The 13,558-nt window shown below is 38.7% G+C and overlaps 1 protein-coding gene across 3 annotated transcripts in view; it reads left to right on the forward strand.

Moving 5' to 3' along the window:
• Positions 1-13,558, forward strand: part of ATG2B (autophagy related 2B) — a 74,614-nt gene that overhangs the window by 51,310 nt on the left and 9,746 nt on the right. For all 3 annotated transcript variants that reach the window (XM_055418479.2, XM_055418481.2, XM_055418482.2), the window contains 6 exons: positions 1,646-1,848; positions 2,817-3,043; positions 3,879-3,987; positions 5,181-5,375; positions 6,276-6,377; positions 12,538-12,616. In XM_055418479.2, coding sequence (XP_055274454.2) covers positions 1,646-1,848; positions 2,817-3,043; positions 3,879-3,987; positions 5,181-5,375; positions 6,276-6,377; positions 12,538-12,616 — 915 coding nt within the window. The remainder of the gene's footprint in view (positions 1-1,645; positions 1,849-2,816; positions 3,044-3,878; positions 3,988-5,180; positions 5,376-6,275; positions 6,378-12,537; positions 12,617-13,558) is intronic.

The following is a 13,558-nucleotide window of genomic DNA, read 5'->3' on the forward strand; positions in this document are numbered from 1 at the left end:
AAGCTTATAGTTTAGTGAAACAGACTGGCGCTAAACCAGACCGATGCTGGTACTTAGAGTGATGGAGAAATGATAGAAGAAAACACTTCAGAATGTAGTATATACTCTATAATCAGCTTGGAAAAAATTTGGAATCCTCTCTTTAGACTGGTGAAAGCTGAGATGAGTTGGCTTTTAAAAAGTAGATACGACTTAGGTGTGTAGAAGGAGAGAGAAGATAATTTTGGCAAGGTCATTAATACCAACAGAATCACAGACAGGCATGAGCCTTGATGATCTAGTAACTCAGGCTATTAATACTGTAGCAGAAGTTCCCTTCTTATCGAAAAGAATTAGATAATAACATTAGATAATTGGGAGGTGCCAGACCGAGAACTCGGAAAGCCAAGTGGAAGTGTCTAAATATTTTTGAAGTATTTATATAGAAAACATTTTTTTCTAATTAGATGACCCTTCTTATTTCTATGTGTTGTGAAATTTAATTTAAAAAAATTGTTTCATAATGTGATAAAAGTCTCGCATTCAATGTTGCTTTCATTCTAATTTAGAATAAATCAGAGCTAAGGAGGCAAATGAGAATTTTTAGCTCCCTATGTACTAGGCATTATTTGTAATAAATGTTTGCAGCTAACCTACTTATACTGGAAAGAACATTTAATGAATATTGATTGAGCAGCTTCATTACCCAAGATTCTGTACCGGGTGCTGGGCACTTAAAGGGTGAATGGGTTCATCATGCTGCCACGGAAGAATTTAAAGTCTAGTTTGTGAGCCTGGTGAGGCTAAGATGCCACCATATTCATCTTAGTGTCTTTAGTCCATATCACAGGATTTGGTTTGAATGAATGAATGGGGAAATAATTAATGAGTCTAATGTGATATAAATGTATAAAAACAAGTGTTCACATGCAGATTTTTTTTAAATTTTATTTTTTGGCTGCACCTCTGCAGCATGCAGGATCCTAGTTCCCCAACCTGTGCTCCCTGCAATGAAAGCAGTCTTAACCACTGGACCGACCCCCAGGAAATTTCCTACATACAGATTTTTGCACACATGCAACTTTTTGTCTTTATATTGAGACAGCTAATCTGTGTCCTGTTTGTGTATTCAGTGCCCCAAGGAGTCTTTTTATTGCTCAGAATCGTTCCCTGGCTGAAGATATGCTCAGGAACTGTTCCAGCCCCCGCCCACCCCCGGCCCCCAAGTAGAGATTTCCCGTGGTTGTAGGTGAGACACTACTGGGTGCAACTGTTTCCCTTCCCCGTGCTGCATTGTCCAAGGAGAGTTTCTTCCAGAACGCCACCTACAGGACGTAGTTCAATTCGAAACTCTGGCCAAAGCACAACTGCAGTCAACACTCACTGCCTGATGCCACATTCCGGAACTTCTCTGACACTGAATAACTTTGAGGACGTCTATAACTTTATGAGTCCATCGTTTGCTGTTTTCTTAGGAAACTTCAAACTCATTATTAGTCTTTTTATTAGAAGTCAGAAGATTATTTTAAGAAATAAATGAGATACTGTGGGTGAGAGCTCTAACATAATGCATAACTGACACATGACTAAAGTGTTTAATAAATGCTGTTATTATTGATGTTCCAAAATGTGCCAAAATTGACTGTTGTAATCTTTTCTGCTGTAGGTGTTTCTGATGAAAAATCTCAAGTTCAGGAGCCATGTTGTTCAGACCTCTTCCTGTTTCCTGATGAGAGTGGAAACGTGTCTCAGGAGCCTGGCCCCACTTACTCCTCATTCACCCACCACTTGATTAGTGATGCAGTGACAGGCATGCCCACAGAAAATGACGACTTTTGCATTCTTTTTGCACCAAGAGCAACCATTCAGGTAGTAAATTGATAACAAAATTAAAGTCTTGAAATAATGTTACAAATAGAATTGACCAAAGGACACCAGAAAAAGATTCTTTAGATTTTGTTAACTCTTCACAATTCAGAATTACTTCCTTTTGTAATTTACTATTGATGCTTTGTAAATGTTTGTTATACTTTACACTTTTTCTGACACATCTGTGAGGGACTTGGAAGAATGCTGTTTGTAAAATATCCTGCATGGTTTATTGAACTACAGAGGAAGGAAGTACGTAGTTTGTACCCTGAAGTACCTCTTCGGGGTAATGAAATTAAATAAAAGGCAGAAAAAAGTTCTATACAGAGGTGTTAACACAAGAATTGGGAAAGATAAGACCTGGTTTGTGTGAAGGTTGATGGTTGGCTCATGTATGCTATTTCCACTTTATTGTCATGCTCACATTTAAAAAGCATAGACTGGATTTAATGAATCTACAGTTCACTAAACAAAATGGTTAAGCATTGAATCTATACCTTTTTATTATCAAACAAGTAGTAAAAGCCAAATTGTAGACTATAAAAAATTCTTAGGAATGATTCACATAGAAGAGCGAATTCATTTTGTAGTGAATGAAGCAGAGTGTATTATGTGACAGTTATTGTCAATATTTAGTGTTCACTTTATATGGTGGCTCAGAGATTAAAGCGTCTGCCTCCAATGTGGGAGACCCGGGTTCGATCCCTGGGTCAGGAAGATCCCCTGGAGAAGGAAATGGTAACCCACTCCAGTATTCTTGCCTGGAGAATCCCATGGACAGAGAAGCCTGGTAGGCTACAGTCCATGGGGTCGCAAAGAGTCGGACACGACTGAGCGACTTCACTTTCACTTATATAAGAAAATTATTCAAAAAAATGCAGAGTCAAGAAGTTCCTTTGAGATGCGAATGGTACTCAGTGGTTTCTACTTAGATAAGAGAGTATGTATTAACTGTTCCTTTGTCTTAGGAGAAGGAAGAAGAACCAGTTGTAAAAATAATGGTTGATGATGCAATTGTGATAAGAGAGAATTATTTTAGTCTGCCTGTTAAGAAGACAGATACGAGCAAAGCCCCGTTACACTTTCCCGTTCCTGTCGTTCGGTACCTGGTTAAAGAAGTCTCTCTTGTTTGGCATCTTTATGGAGGAAAAGATTTTGGAACAGCCCCTCCTACTTCTCCTGCTAAAAGTTACATGTAAGTTTATTTCTACATACATCTATTTGGCAGGCCAATATATTCTTTTCATTAAAAATACGTAGGATTTACTCTTTCAAGAATTATTAATAAGTATGGCCCAGACCCTGTCTGTGTTCAAAGGGAGAAACAGTTACATGAGCAGATGAGGGCAGTGAAGTGAAGGGTATGTCAGGAGTTAGGGACCTCACGTGCCCCTGGTTCTCTAGCATCCAGCACCTGGCAGGGTACCGAGCACAGAGTCAATGCCTCTGAAGTACCTGTTAAAAGTGAGAGCTTTATCCTTTAGTTCTGAAAGAGAACTAGACAGAGAGACTAGGTGGAGACTGGGGGCAAGCGTTCTCACCGGGGTGGGGAGGGTCAGAAAAGGCGTCATGTGGCGGGAACCTTGGACACAACATTGTGAGGACTTTTTCCTGTTTAAAAGTGCTTTTTAAAAAACTTGACACTTTACTGTAATTCTTTTCTGTATTAATTGGAATTTCTCGGACTTGTTTTCTGATTATCAGGGGTTTCTGAAGTATTAGGGACTTATAAGGAGGTCTCATTTCTAAGTCTGTCTTGTGATATGCACACCAACATCATAGTTAGGTTTCTCTATAGTTTTAAATATTTAGCAAGTAGATGATTGCTGTGATGACAGTAATAAAATTTATGCTCTCTGCCTCCGAGGTATAAAAGATATAGTTTTAATGTATAACAATACAGTTTGTGGCAATGTTTTGATAGGTCTATAATTTTGTTCTCTCTTTTCATCTTGTTATTTTTCCTGATGTCATTCGTTGCCTTCCTTTGACTATTCCTTTAATAAAAGGTTTTATTTTTTCATTTATAGTAGTCCCCATAGCTCACCTTCTCACACACCTACAAGATATGGACATAATATGGTATGTGGGGGCAAAGGAAGAAACCATGACTTTTTAATGGAAATACAGTTAAGCAAGGTAAGATGGCATTTTAAAAGGAAAAACCCACTGAAGTAGGAGCATTAGTGAGGGTTCTTTGGTTCTATCCTGCCCCCTCCCCTGTGTGGTCTTGGAGCCTAAGTGGAAAAGTGCAGCGGTCTTATATAAATCTTACCTCTTACTCTTTTTCAGATATTCTGAAAAGATTTAGAGTTTTTGTTTTTCCAGGCTCCCCCCAGAACAGTGTCTCTCAGAGTTGAACAAGCACCAGGATCCCCTTGAAGACGTAGTAAAACACAGGTTGCTGGGTCCAGAGTTTCTAGTTCAGTAGGGCTGCAGTAGGGCCCATGAATTTGCATCTTTAGTAAGTTCCCAGGTGATTCTGATACTACTTTACCCAGGGCCACACTTGGGGAACCACTGCCCTGGAGTGTCTCTGGGGAGGCCTGCCATGGAATAAGCACACAGGTCAGGTCCTGTGTGGACATCTAGAGACCAGGTAGGGCCAGGCTGCCAGTGACATTGATGCATTTAATTCTGTCAGCTTGTCTGGGGCTCTGATAAGTGTCATCTGTTAGGGTGCTTAACATGGCAGTGGTGACAACTCCATATGCTTAATTGCATCCTTGCCCCCTTTTGGAACTTGAACCTTGCCACCAAGCAGTTTCATTCGGGAAACAAGATAATAATTTTATGACTTAATCCTATTGAAGGTTTTACTTGAAAAGGATAGGGATTTTACCAAGGTCAGATAAGAAATGTCAGTCAGGCTTATCCTTGTATGATCCAGTACACATGGATTGATAAGTAAATATGTGAACAATATATAAGTTAAATAAGCAGGGTGACAATATACAACCTTGACATACTCCTTTTCCTATATGGTGGAAAAGACTCTGATGCTGGGAAGGATTGGGGGCAGGAGGAGAAGGGGATGACAGAGAATAAGATGGCTGGATGGCATCACCGACTCAATGGACATGAGTTTGAGTGAACTCCGGGAGTTGGTGATGGACAGGGAGGCCTGGCGTGCTGTGATTCATGGGGTCGCAAAGAGTCGGACACGACTGAGTGACTTAACTGAACTGATGTGAACAAATGTAGGAGTGTTACACTGTTCTCTGAAAGCGGAATCGGAAGCTGAGAATTTAATGAAAATGTGTGATATTTTACATTTTAAAGAGAAAATCTGTTTCAAATAGAGTGTTCTGTATTCTTTCCCATCTGTAAAGGTGAAGTTTCAGCATGAGGTCTACCCGCCCTGCAAACCAGAATGCGAGTCTAGCCTTGTGGAGCACCCGGTGTCCCGGCAGGTGTTCATCGTGCAGGATCTTGAAATTCGGGATCGTCTGGCAACATCACAAATGAATAAATTTTTGTACCTGTATTGCAGTAAAGAAATGCCTCGGAAAGCTCATTCCAACATGGTGAGATTTAAAACTTCATATATTTTTGTTGTTATATTTGTTTAAGAAAAGTATTTCTATTATATCTAAAATATATATGAATTATACCTATTATAACTGCAGAAGATTTAGATTGGGGAAAATTATGAGATTGTCATTTTAATATTAAAATTCCTTTTAAATATCCTGCTTAAAGTTTTATGTTTTAAAAATTATTTTGGGACTTCCTTGGTGGCCCAGTGGTTAAGACTTTGCCTTCCAACGTAGGGGGTGTGGGTTTCCCACATGCCTCATAGCCAGAAGACCAAAACACAAAACAGAAACTCTTGTAACAAATTACGTGAGGAAAACCAGAAGTCCATTGTGATCTACACAAAACACTTACACAAGGAATTCCCTTGTGGTCCAGTAGTTTGGACTCTGCACTCATTGCCAAGGGCCCAGGTTTGATAACCTGATTAGGGAGCTAAGACCTCCCAAGCCACACAGCATGGTCACACACACACAATATTGACACAGAATTGTTAGCAATGTTCCAGATTTCTAACTTTTACAAAAATTTTAGTAGCATAGAAATGCTTAGCTCAGGACTTTCAGAAGAAACCATTATAGAAGTTACCTTTGGAGTATGGGTCTATGGATTTAGATTCAGGCGCTTAGCAAACATCTTTGAGACTGCAAGTACAACATTATTATTTGCTTTTTTTCCTCTAAAGAGAATCCGTATCTTTCATCAGATTCTTGAAAGAGTATGTGACCAAAAAAAGTTAGATTCCAGATTCTAAGGAAAGAGGGTAAACTGACTTTCTGTTTTAATACAGGGACTAGATACAGGATATTTTTTTTCTCTTTTTTCCTTTTAATGAAAACAAGGTCATAATGTCATTGGGGAAAAATGTGTTTCTCTTTCTCGTCTTGCAGTTGACGATTAAAGCATTGCACGTGCGTCCAGAGTCTGGCAGGTCCCCACAGGAGTGCTGCCTAAGAGTGTCACTAATGCCACTTCGCCTCAATATTGACCAGGTTTGTATTGCAAACATAATACATGGAGGTATGATTAAATAGATATCCCATGTTCAGAGTGAGAAATTTAATTTATTAGAATTATAATGTTTATTATTTAAAGTTTATGGCGGTTGCATAATTAAAACAGACTTCTGCTGGTAAAGGACAGGACAAATTCATTAGGTGTTTGAAATCTGAACTGTGAGTCAACATTAGATGTTATCCTTTAGTCTCCTACTTGCTGTCTACGTGACAGACCACTTAATACCTGCCTGTTATGTTCTCTGATCTTTACACACATACCCCTGATGCAGATACACAGATGTTTTCAGGAGATGAAAGGATTCCCTGATACTTATTATTGAAAGGTATAGGGGACTGTAATAACAGCACCTGTAAAGGAATTCCTAGGCAAAATGACAAATTAGTAGATTGGCACTTAAACAGGTCACAAACGAAACAGATATATGGAAATAAAGAAATTCATTTTCCTATATTCTAGCAAGCACCCCATCAAACAGTTCTGGGTTTTGCGTTCACCCAGAGAGCAGTCTGAAGCATAGTTGGTGCCTCCTCTACAAGCTCTGTTCAAGGCCTCTGAAGTTGGGATGCTTTGCAGTGTAGTGGTGAAAGCATGGGTTTGCAGTCAGACCTGGGCTTACATCTCAGTTCTCTTTTACTAATTGTGTGGCTTTGGGTAAGTAACTAACTCTCTAAGCCTCAATTTCTTCACTGATAAAATGGAAAACATAGTTCATGTAGCATCATTTTTTAAAACTTGGGAATTAAATGAGACTCATGTCTGTAAAACACTTAGCTTAGTGCCTGGCACACAGTGTTAAAGATCACGTGTTAACTATTACCATCATTAACTGAAGCATATGACAACTATATAAAATAGATGGAGTTTTTATAATAATCTGCTTTTGAAATAACAGAGCCTTCCTGTTATATCATATATATTGATGTAGCTCAGGTTTGGAAGCAGCGTATATGTTGGGTAGTAGTATTTGTTTGCTTAATAATATTGATTAAATAATGCTGATTCACTTTTTAAATAAGTAGCAGATAATCAGGAATAATCTTAAATGATGTTTATATTGTAAACAAACTATAGGCCTAGCACAGAGAAAATGTATTGTGAAGCACAGACGTGTAGCGCAACTTTACATTACTATGTATAGCTTCTGAGCTGGGTCAGACTTGCCAGTGTGTACTTAGATTTATGTTTTCTCATTATGATAAGCGTCTTTTGAAGTCTGTCTTTTAATTTATCCATATTGGCCTAGTAGGAATATAATGAAGTATTCATGGGAAATTCATTCTGTGAAAAATCACCAGGGTGAGCAAGAATTTGAGCAAGATTTATCTTTATGGCATGACTTTATCAGACTTAGCAAGCCCAATTTTCTCTAATAAGCGTTTTCTTTAATATTGAATGTTAATTTCTTCTGTAGAACTATAAAACAGTATGATTTTAAAATGGAGAAATATTAATCTTAGCAAAAAAAAAAAATCAGGGAAATAAATGTTATGACTAAACTGAGGAGGAATGGAAAATAATTTCCCAAGATGTGAGACCTACGGAAAGAAAGCCATGCTACAAATGTAGATGCCTTAGTGAGGAATATTACGATACAAAAGAGTCCTTTCTTCTAAGAGTGACATACCATGCCAAACCGTTATTTGAATAGCAAGCCAAATTTGTATTTTTCTTTTAAAAACAAATTAGTTGATGAATGATAATATTTTGAGTAATATGTTTTTTTACCAAGCATATCTCTGACTTTATCTTAACTGGATCAGAGCAACATATTGTTTGCTTATGTTTTTAAAAAGCTGCATTGCTGTTGGCATTTGGTACAATTGCTTCCAAAGCTCAGGGTACCTGTAGGATAGGCAGGATCCTGGGGTCACTAAGATGGAGTGATGTCCATGTAGGGAGGTAAGGAGATGATGGAGGTTGTGTAAGTAGGCTGTCTGAGATCCGAAATCTGAAGGGGCCAGATTTCCTGACTTTCTTAGTCTGGTGATCATTTTAGTATTGAACTGCCTGGAAATCTATATAGGGAAGACATCCATTCAGTTCAGTTGCTCCGTCATGTCCGACTGTTTGCGACCCCATGGACTGCAGCACGTCAGGCTTCCCTGTCCATCCCCAACTCCCGGAGCTTGCTCAAACTCATGTCCATCGAGTTGGTGATGCCATCCAACCATCTCATCCTCTGTTGCCCCCTTCTCCTCCTGCCTTCACTCTTTCCGAGCATCAGGGTCTTTTCCAATGAGTCATATTAATTCCCAATCATTTGCTGAGTGATTGTCCCAGGTCTGAACTAGGATGCTGGGAATACATAGATGAAGAAACATCCCTCCCTCAGAGAGCTCTGTGTAATGGAGAGACTACCAAAAAAACAGAGGACTTTAACACCCTGTGGTGAAGATAGGCATAAAGATAAGTCCCACTGAAAGAGGACTTTTAGGCTGGAATGGGAGTTTGGAAGATGAGGGGCGATCAGGAAAGGCTTTCTGGAGGTAACACTCAAGCTGGTCTTAAGGAATGTAAAACTATGAATATTTGTAAAGGCATTGAGGGCCTAATTCAGGTTATGAGATGAGCTGTGAGGCCGTTGGGTAGGACAAGTGCCCAACTGAGGTTGGAAATGGTAAACATGTAGCAGTACCAGTTCGCATGTTTGTGATTTTTTTCAGCATCGCCTGAGTATATCATAGGACCTTAAAGCTAGAAATAACTGTTTTATAGTTCAAGTTTAGTATAAATAAACCATATTTTTTAAAATTTAAAAAAAATGATTGTACTGAGGTATAATTTGTATATAAAATAGGCAGAGATTTATAGGTATACAGTTTGTTTGACAAATATATACACTTGAGTAACTACTGCACCAGTTGAGATATAGAACAGTTTTTGTACCCCACAAAATTCGCTCGTGTCCCTTTGTGGTCAGTCCACCATCTCAAAGCAACCGCTGATCTCATTTCATCACTGTAGAGCAGCTTTTTTTGTTCTACAGCTTATAAATGGAATTGTATCTGGCTTCTTGTTCTCAACATTATGCGCAGGAGATTTTTCTATGTTGTAGTATGTATCAGCAGTCCATTCATTTTTATTCCTGAGCAGTGTTTCATTGTATGGGAACAACAACTTGTTTATTCATTTACTTACTAATTTACAGTGGATTGTTTTCCTGTTTTTGACTGTTAATGAATAAAGCTGTTATGAAATTTGAAGTCTTTTAACGGACATAATTTTCAGTTTTCCTGGGTATTTATAAACAGGATGTCTAGGTCATAGGGTGAATGTGTGTTTACGATCAAAAGAAGGTGCCAGATAGTTTTCCACAGTGGTTGTACCATTGCAGGTTCTCAGCAGTAACAGATGAGGGCAGCAGCTGCTTCACGCTCTGACCAAACTTGGTGTTGTCTTCTTAATTTTCGCTATCTTATTTGGTGTTCATTGCCATTTTAATTTGGATTTCCCTGACAACTAATGATGCTGAGCATCATTTCATGAGCTTATTCACCATTTGTATTTCTTCTTTTTTGAAGTGTCTGTATCTTTCTAGTTTCAGAATTAGGTTTTTTGTCATACTGAGTTGTAGGAAAATTGAGGGCAGGAGAAGAGGATGACAGAGGATGAGATGGTTGGACGGCATCACTGATGCAATGGACATGAGTTTGAGCAAGCTCCAGGAGATGGTAAAGGACAGGGAAGCTAGCGTGCTGTATGCAGTCTGTGGGGTTGCGGAGTCGGACACGACTGAGTGACTAAACAACAAAAGAGTTCAGCATAAATACCAAAATCAGACATTTAGAGAACATTTTGAAAAGCTGATGATCAATATCCCTTTGTGTGTTGCTTGTAGTAAAAATGTGTAAAAACCACCATCTTGTTAGTCTTCCTTTTCTCTTTTGAAGGCAGTCATAGAGGCAAAACATTTATAGTATTAAAATATTGCCATCTGGTGGCAAAAGGATAACATTTTATATACTATTAATTTAACATGTAATATTTGATATATGTATATATCATATCTGGGCTTCCCAGGTAGTGCTTGTGGTAAAGAACTGCCTGCCAATGCAAGAGACATAAGAGACACAAATTCGATCCCTGCATTGGGAAGATTCCGTGGAGGAGTGCATGGCAACCCACTCCAGTATTCTTGCCTGGAGAACCCCATGGACAGAGGAGCCTGGAGGACTACAGTCCATAGGCTCGCAAAGAGTCAGACACGACTGAATCGACTTAACATGCACACGCACATGCACCACATATATAGTGATTTATAATAAATGTAATAATGGAAATAATATATAAATATCTATATAAATACGTATGTGTTAAGAGTAATAAAATAATGACCAATTCATCAACTTAATCCCTGACTGCAGAACCAGAATATTCTAATACTATTGAAGCAGTCTGCTTGTTCTCCAGTCTAGCCCTCAGTTTCTCGTATGCAACATTACCTACAAAATACCTTTTTAATGTGCATCACTGATACCTCTGTCAAGTGTGATCAGCAGTGGGTCAGACCCTTTGGATTGCCACTCAGGCTTTCGGTGTGCTGCTGCATATGTGGCCCCTGTAATTCACTGTCACAGTGTGTTTTGGTGCAGTTCTAAATTAATTTAACATTATTTTTAATGGAAAGGAAGAATAAGAAAGAACAGACTCAGGTATTTAACTTTCATATTCTCCAGAATAGATCTGTCAGTTGCTGTGAAGCTGCTAATAATGGGCAAATATGGCTTGCATATACGTCAAGACCAGTCCGATTTCAGAACAGACCACACTGAGTGGGTGATTTTATTTACTTCTAGTTTTTATTTTGAATATCATGTCCAGTGAAGAAAATGTACTCAGGCAATATAGCATAGTGGTAAAAGCAGAAATAAGACATTAAGAACTTTTAAGGCATGTCTAAGCTGGGAGAAGCACAAGCTGGAATCAAAATTGCTGGGAAAAATATCAATAACCTCAGATATGCAGATGACACCACCCTTATGGCAGAAAGTGAAGAGGAACTCAAAAGCCTCTTGATGAAGGTGAAAGAGGAGAGTAAAGGTTGGCTTGAAGCTCAACATTCAGAAAACAAAGATCATGGCATCTGGTCCCATCACTTCATGGGAAATAGATGGAAAAACAGTGGAAACAGTGTCAGACTTTATTTTTTGGGGCTCCAAAATCACTGTGGATGCTGATTGCAGCCATGAAATTAAAAGACGGTTACTCCTTGGAAGGAAAGTTATGACCAACCTTGATAGTATATTAAAAAGCAGAGACATTACTTTGCCAACCAAGGTCCGTCTAGTCAAGGCTCTGGTTTTTCCTGTGGTCATGTATGGATGTAAGAGTTGGACTGTGAAGAAAGCTGATCGCCAAAGAATTGATGCTTTTGAACTGTGGTGCTGGAAAAGACTCTTGAGAGTCCCTTGGACTGCAAGCAGATCCAACCAGTCCATTCTAAAGGAGATCAATCCTGGGTGTTCATTGGAAGGACTGATGCTGAAGCTGAAACTCCAATACTTTGGCCACCTCATGCGACGAGTTGACTCACTGGAAAAGACTCTGATGCTGGGAAAGGTTGGGGGTGGGAGGAGAAGGGGACAACAGAGAATGAGATGGCTGGATGGCATCACCAACTCTATGGACGTGAGTTTGAGTGAACTCCGGGAGTTGGTGATAGACAGGGAGGCCTGGCGTGCTGTGATTCATGGGGTCGCAGAGAGTTGGACACGACTGAGCGACTGAACTGAACTGAACTGAACTGAAGTATTGAGTACTTGCTGGTTGCTGTTATTGTTAGTAATACTACTGCTACCAGTTCAGAGTGGGAGCCAATGCCAAATAAGAAACTGCTATATTTCTATGAAAACTAAAATGTACTTTGATTTAGAAATAACCATTTAATTTTTAAGTCATCTGTACATTAATTTCCACATCTATAAATTAATGTTCTCAGAGTTGTGAGAATTAACAAGGAAGAGCGTGAGAGAGAAGGAATTGAGAATAGGCACAGCGTAGGCACTGGGTAAATTACAGCTGAATATGAACAATGAGTGAAATGGGAGACTTCACGTTACTTTGTTTCACAGTTTTAAAAATAGCTGCACCTTTTTAAACCCTTTTGGTTATAATTACACCTCTCAATTTTAGGATGCCTTGTTCTTCTTGAAGGATTTCTTCACAAGTCTTTCTACAGAAGTAGAGCTTCTCATGACTCCAGATCCAGAAGGTATTAAATATGTAGAATTTGAAAAAGTCTATAATGTGTACTTGGATTGATTTTGATTGTTACGAGATCTTTTTGAGAATGTACTTAAGATCTTTTCTCTCATTTATATAAATGTGTTTCATGATTATTTTTCTTAAGTTGTGCATATGTAGTTTATGTAAAAGTACTGTAATTCCCTCTTATCCTCAGGAGGTACGTTCCAAGACCCCCAGTGGGTGCCTGAAACTGCAGATAGTACCAAACCCTAAATGTACTCAGTTTTTTCTTTACATACTAGCCTATGACAAAGTTTAATTTATAAATTAGGCACAGTAAGAGACTAACAATAATAACTAATAACAGTTGTTAACAGTATACTATAATAAAAGTTAGGTGAGTATGATCTCTTTCTTTCTTTCAAAATATCTTGTACAAATTTAACGCCTTTTCTATCTTAGCTAACACTTACCATGCACTCTAGCTATAACCTTTGTAGTTTGAGGTACGACAGCAAAATGGGCTTGAATTCCTTTTTCCTTCATCACAGTTTTACAAATTTGTTCTTACCGTAGATCTTAGCAGGCTGAGCGTATTGATTTTTTTTTCCCTTATTAAGTCAAGAACTTTCATCTTTTCACTTAATATATTATGGCTTCTCTTTGGTATATCGAAATTGCCAGCATCACTGTTCTTGCGCTTTGGGGTCATTATTAATAAAATAAGGGTTACTTAACATAAGCACTGACCTGATAACTGAGACATCCACCCAGTGACTCATGGGCGGGATATGCTGGACAGAGGGCTGATTCACCTTCCAGTGGGGCAGAGAAATGGTGCGAGATTTCATCATGCTGCTCAGTGGTGTGCATTTGAAAACTTACAAGCTGTTTATTTCTGAAATTTTCCATTTCATGTTTTTGGACTATAGTTGACCTTGGAAAGTGAAACTAAAGATGGAGGGGG

This window comes from Moschus berezovskii, chromosome 21 (assembly GCF_049115385.1).
Source record: "Moschus berezovskii isolate FMDL1 chromosome 21, NW_MosBer_1.0, whole genome shotgun sequence".
Lineage (NCBI taxonomy): Eukaryota > Metazoa > Chordata > Mammalia > Artiodactyla > Moschidae > Moschus > Moschus berezovskii.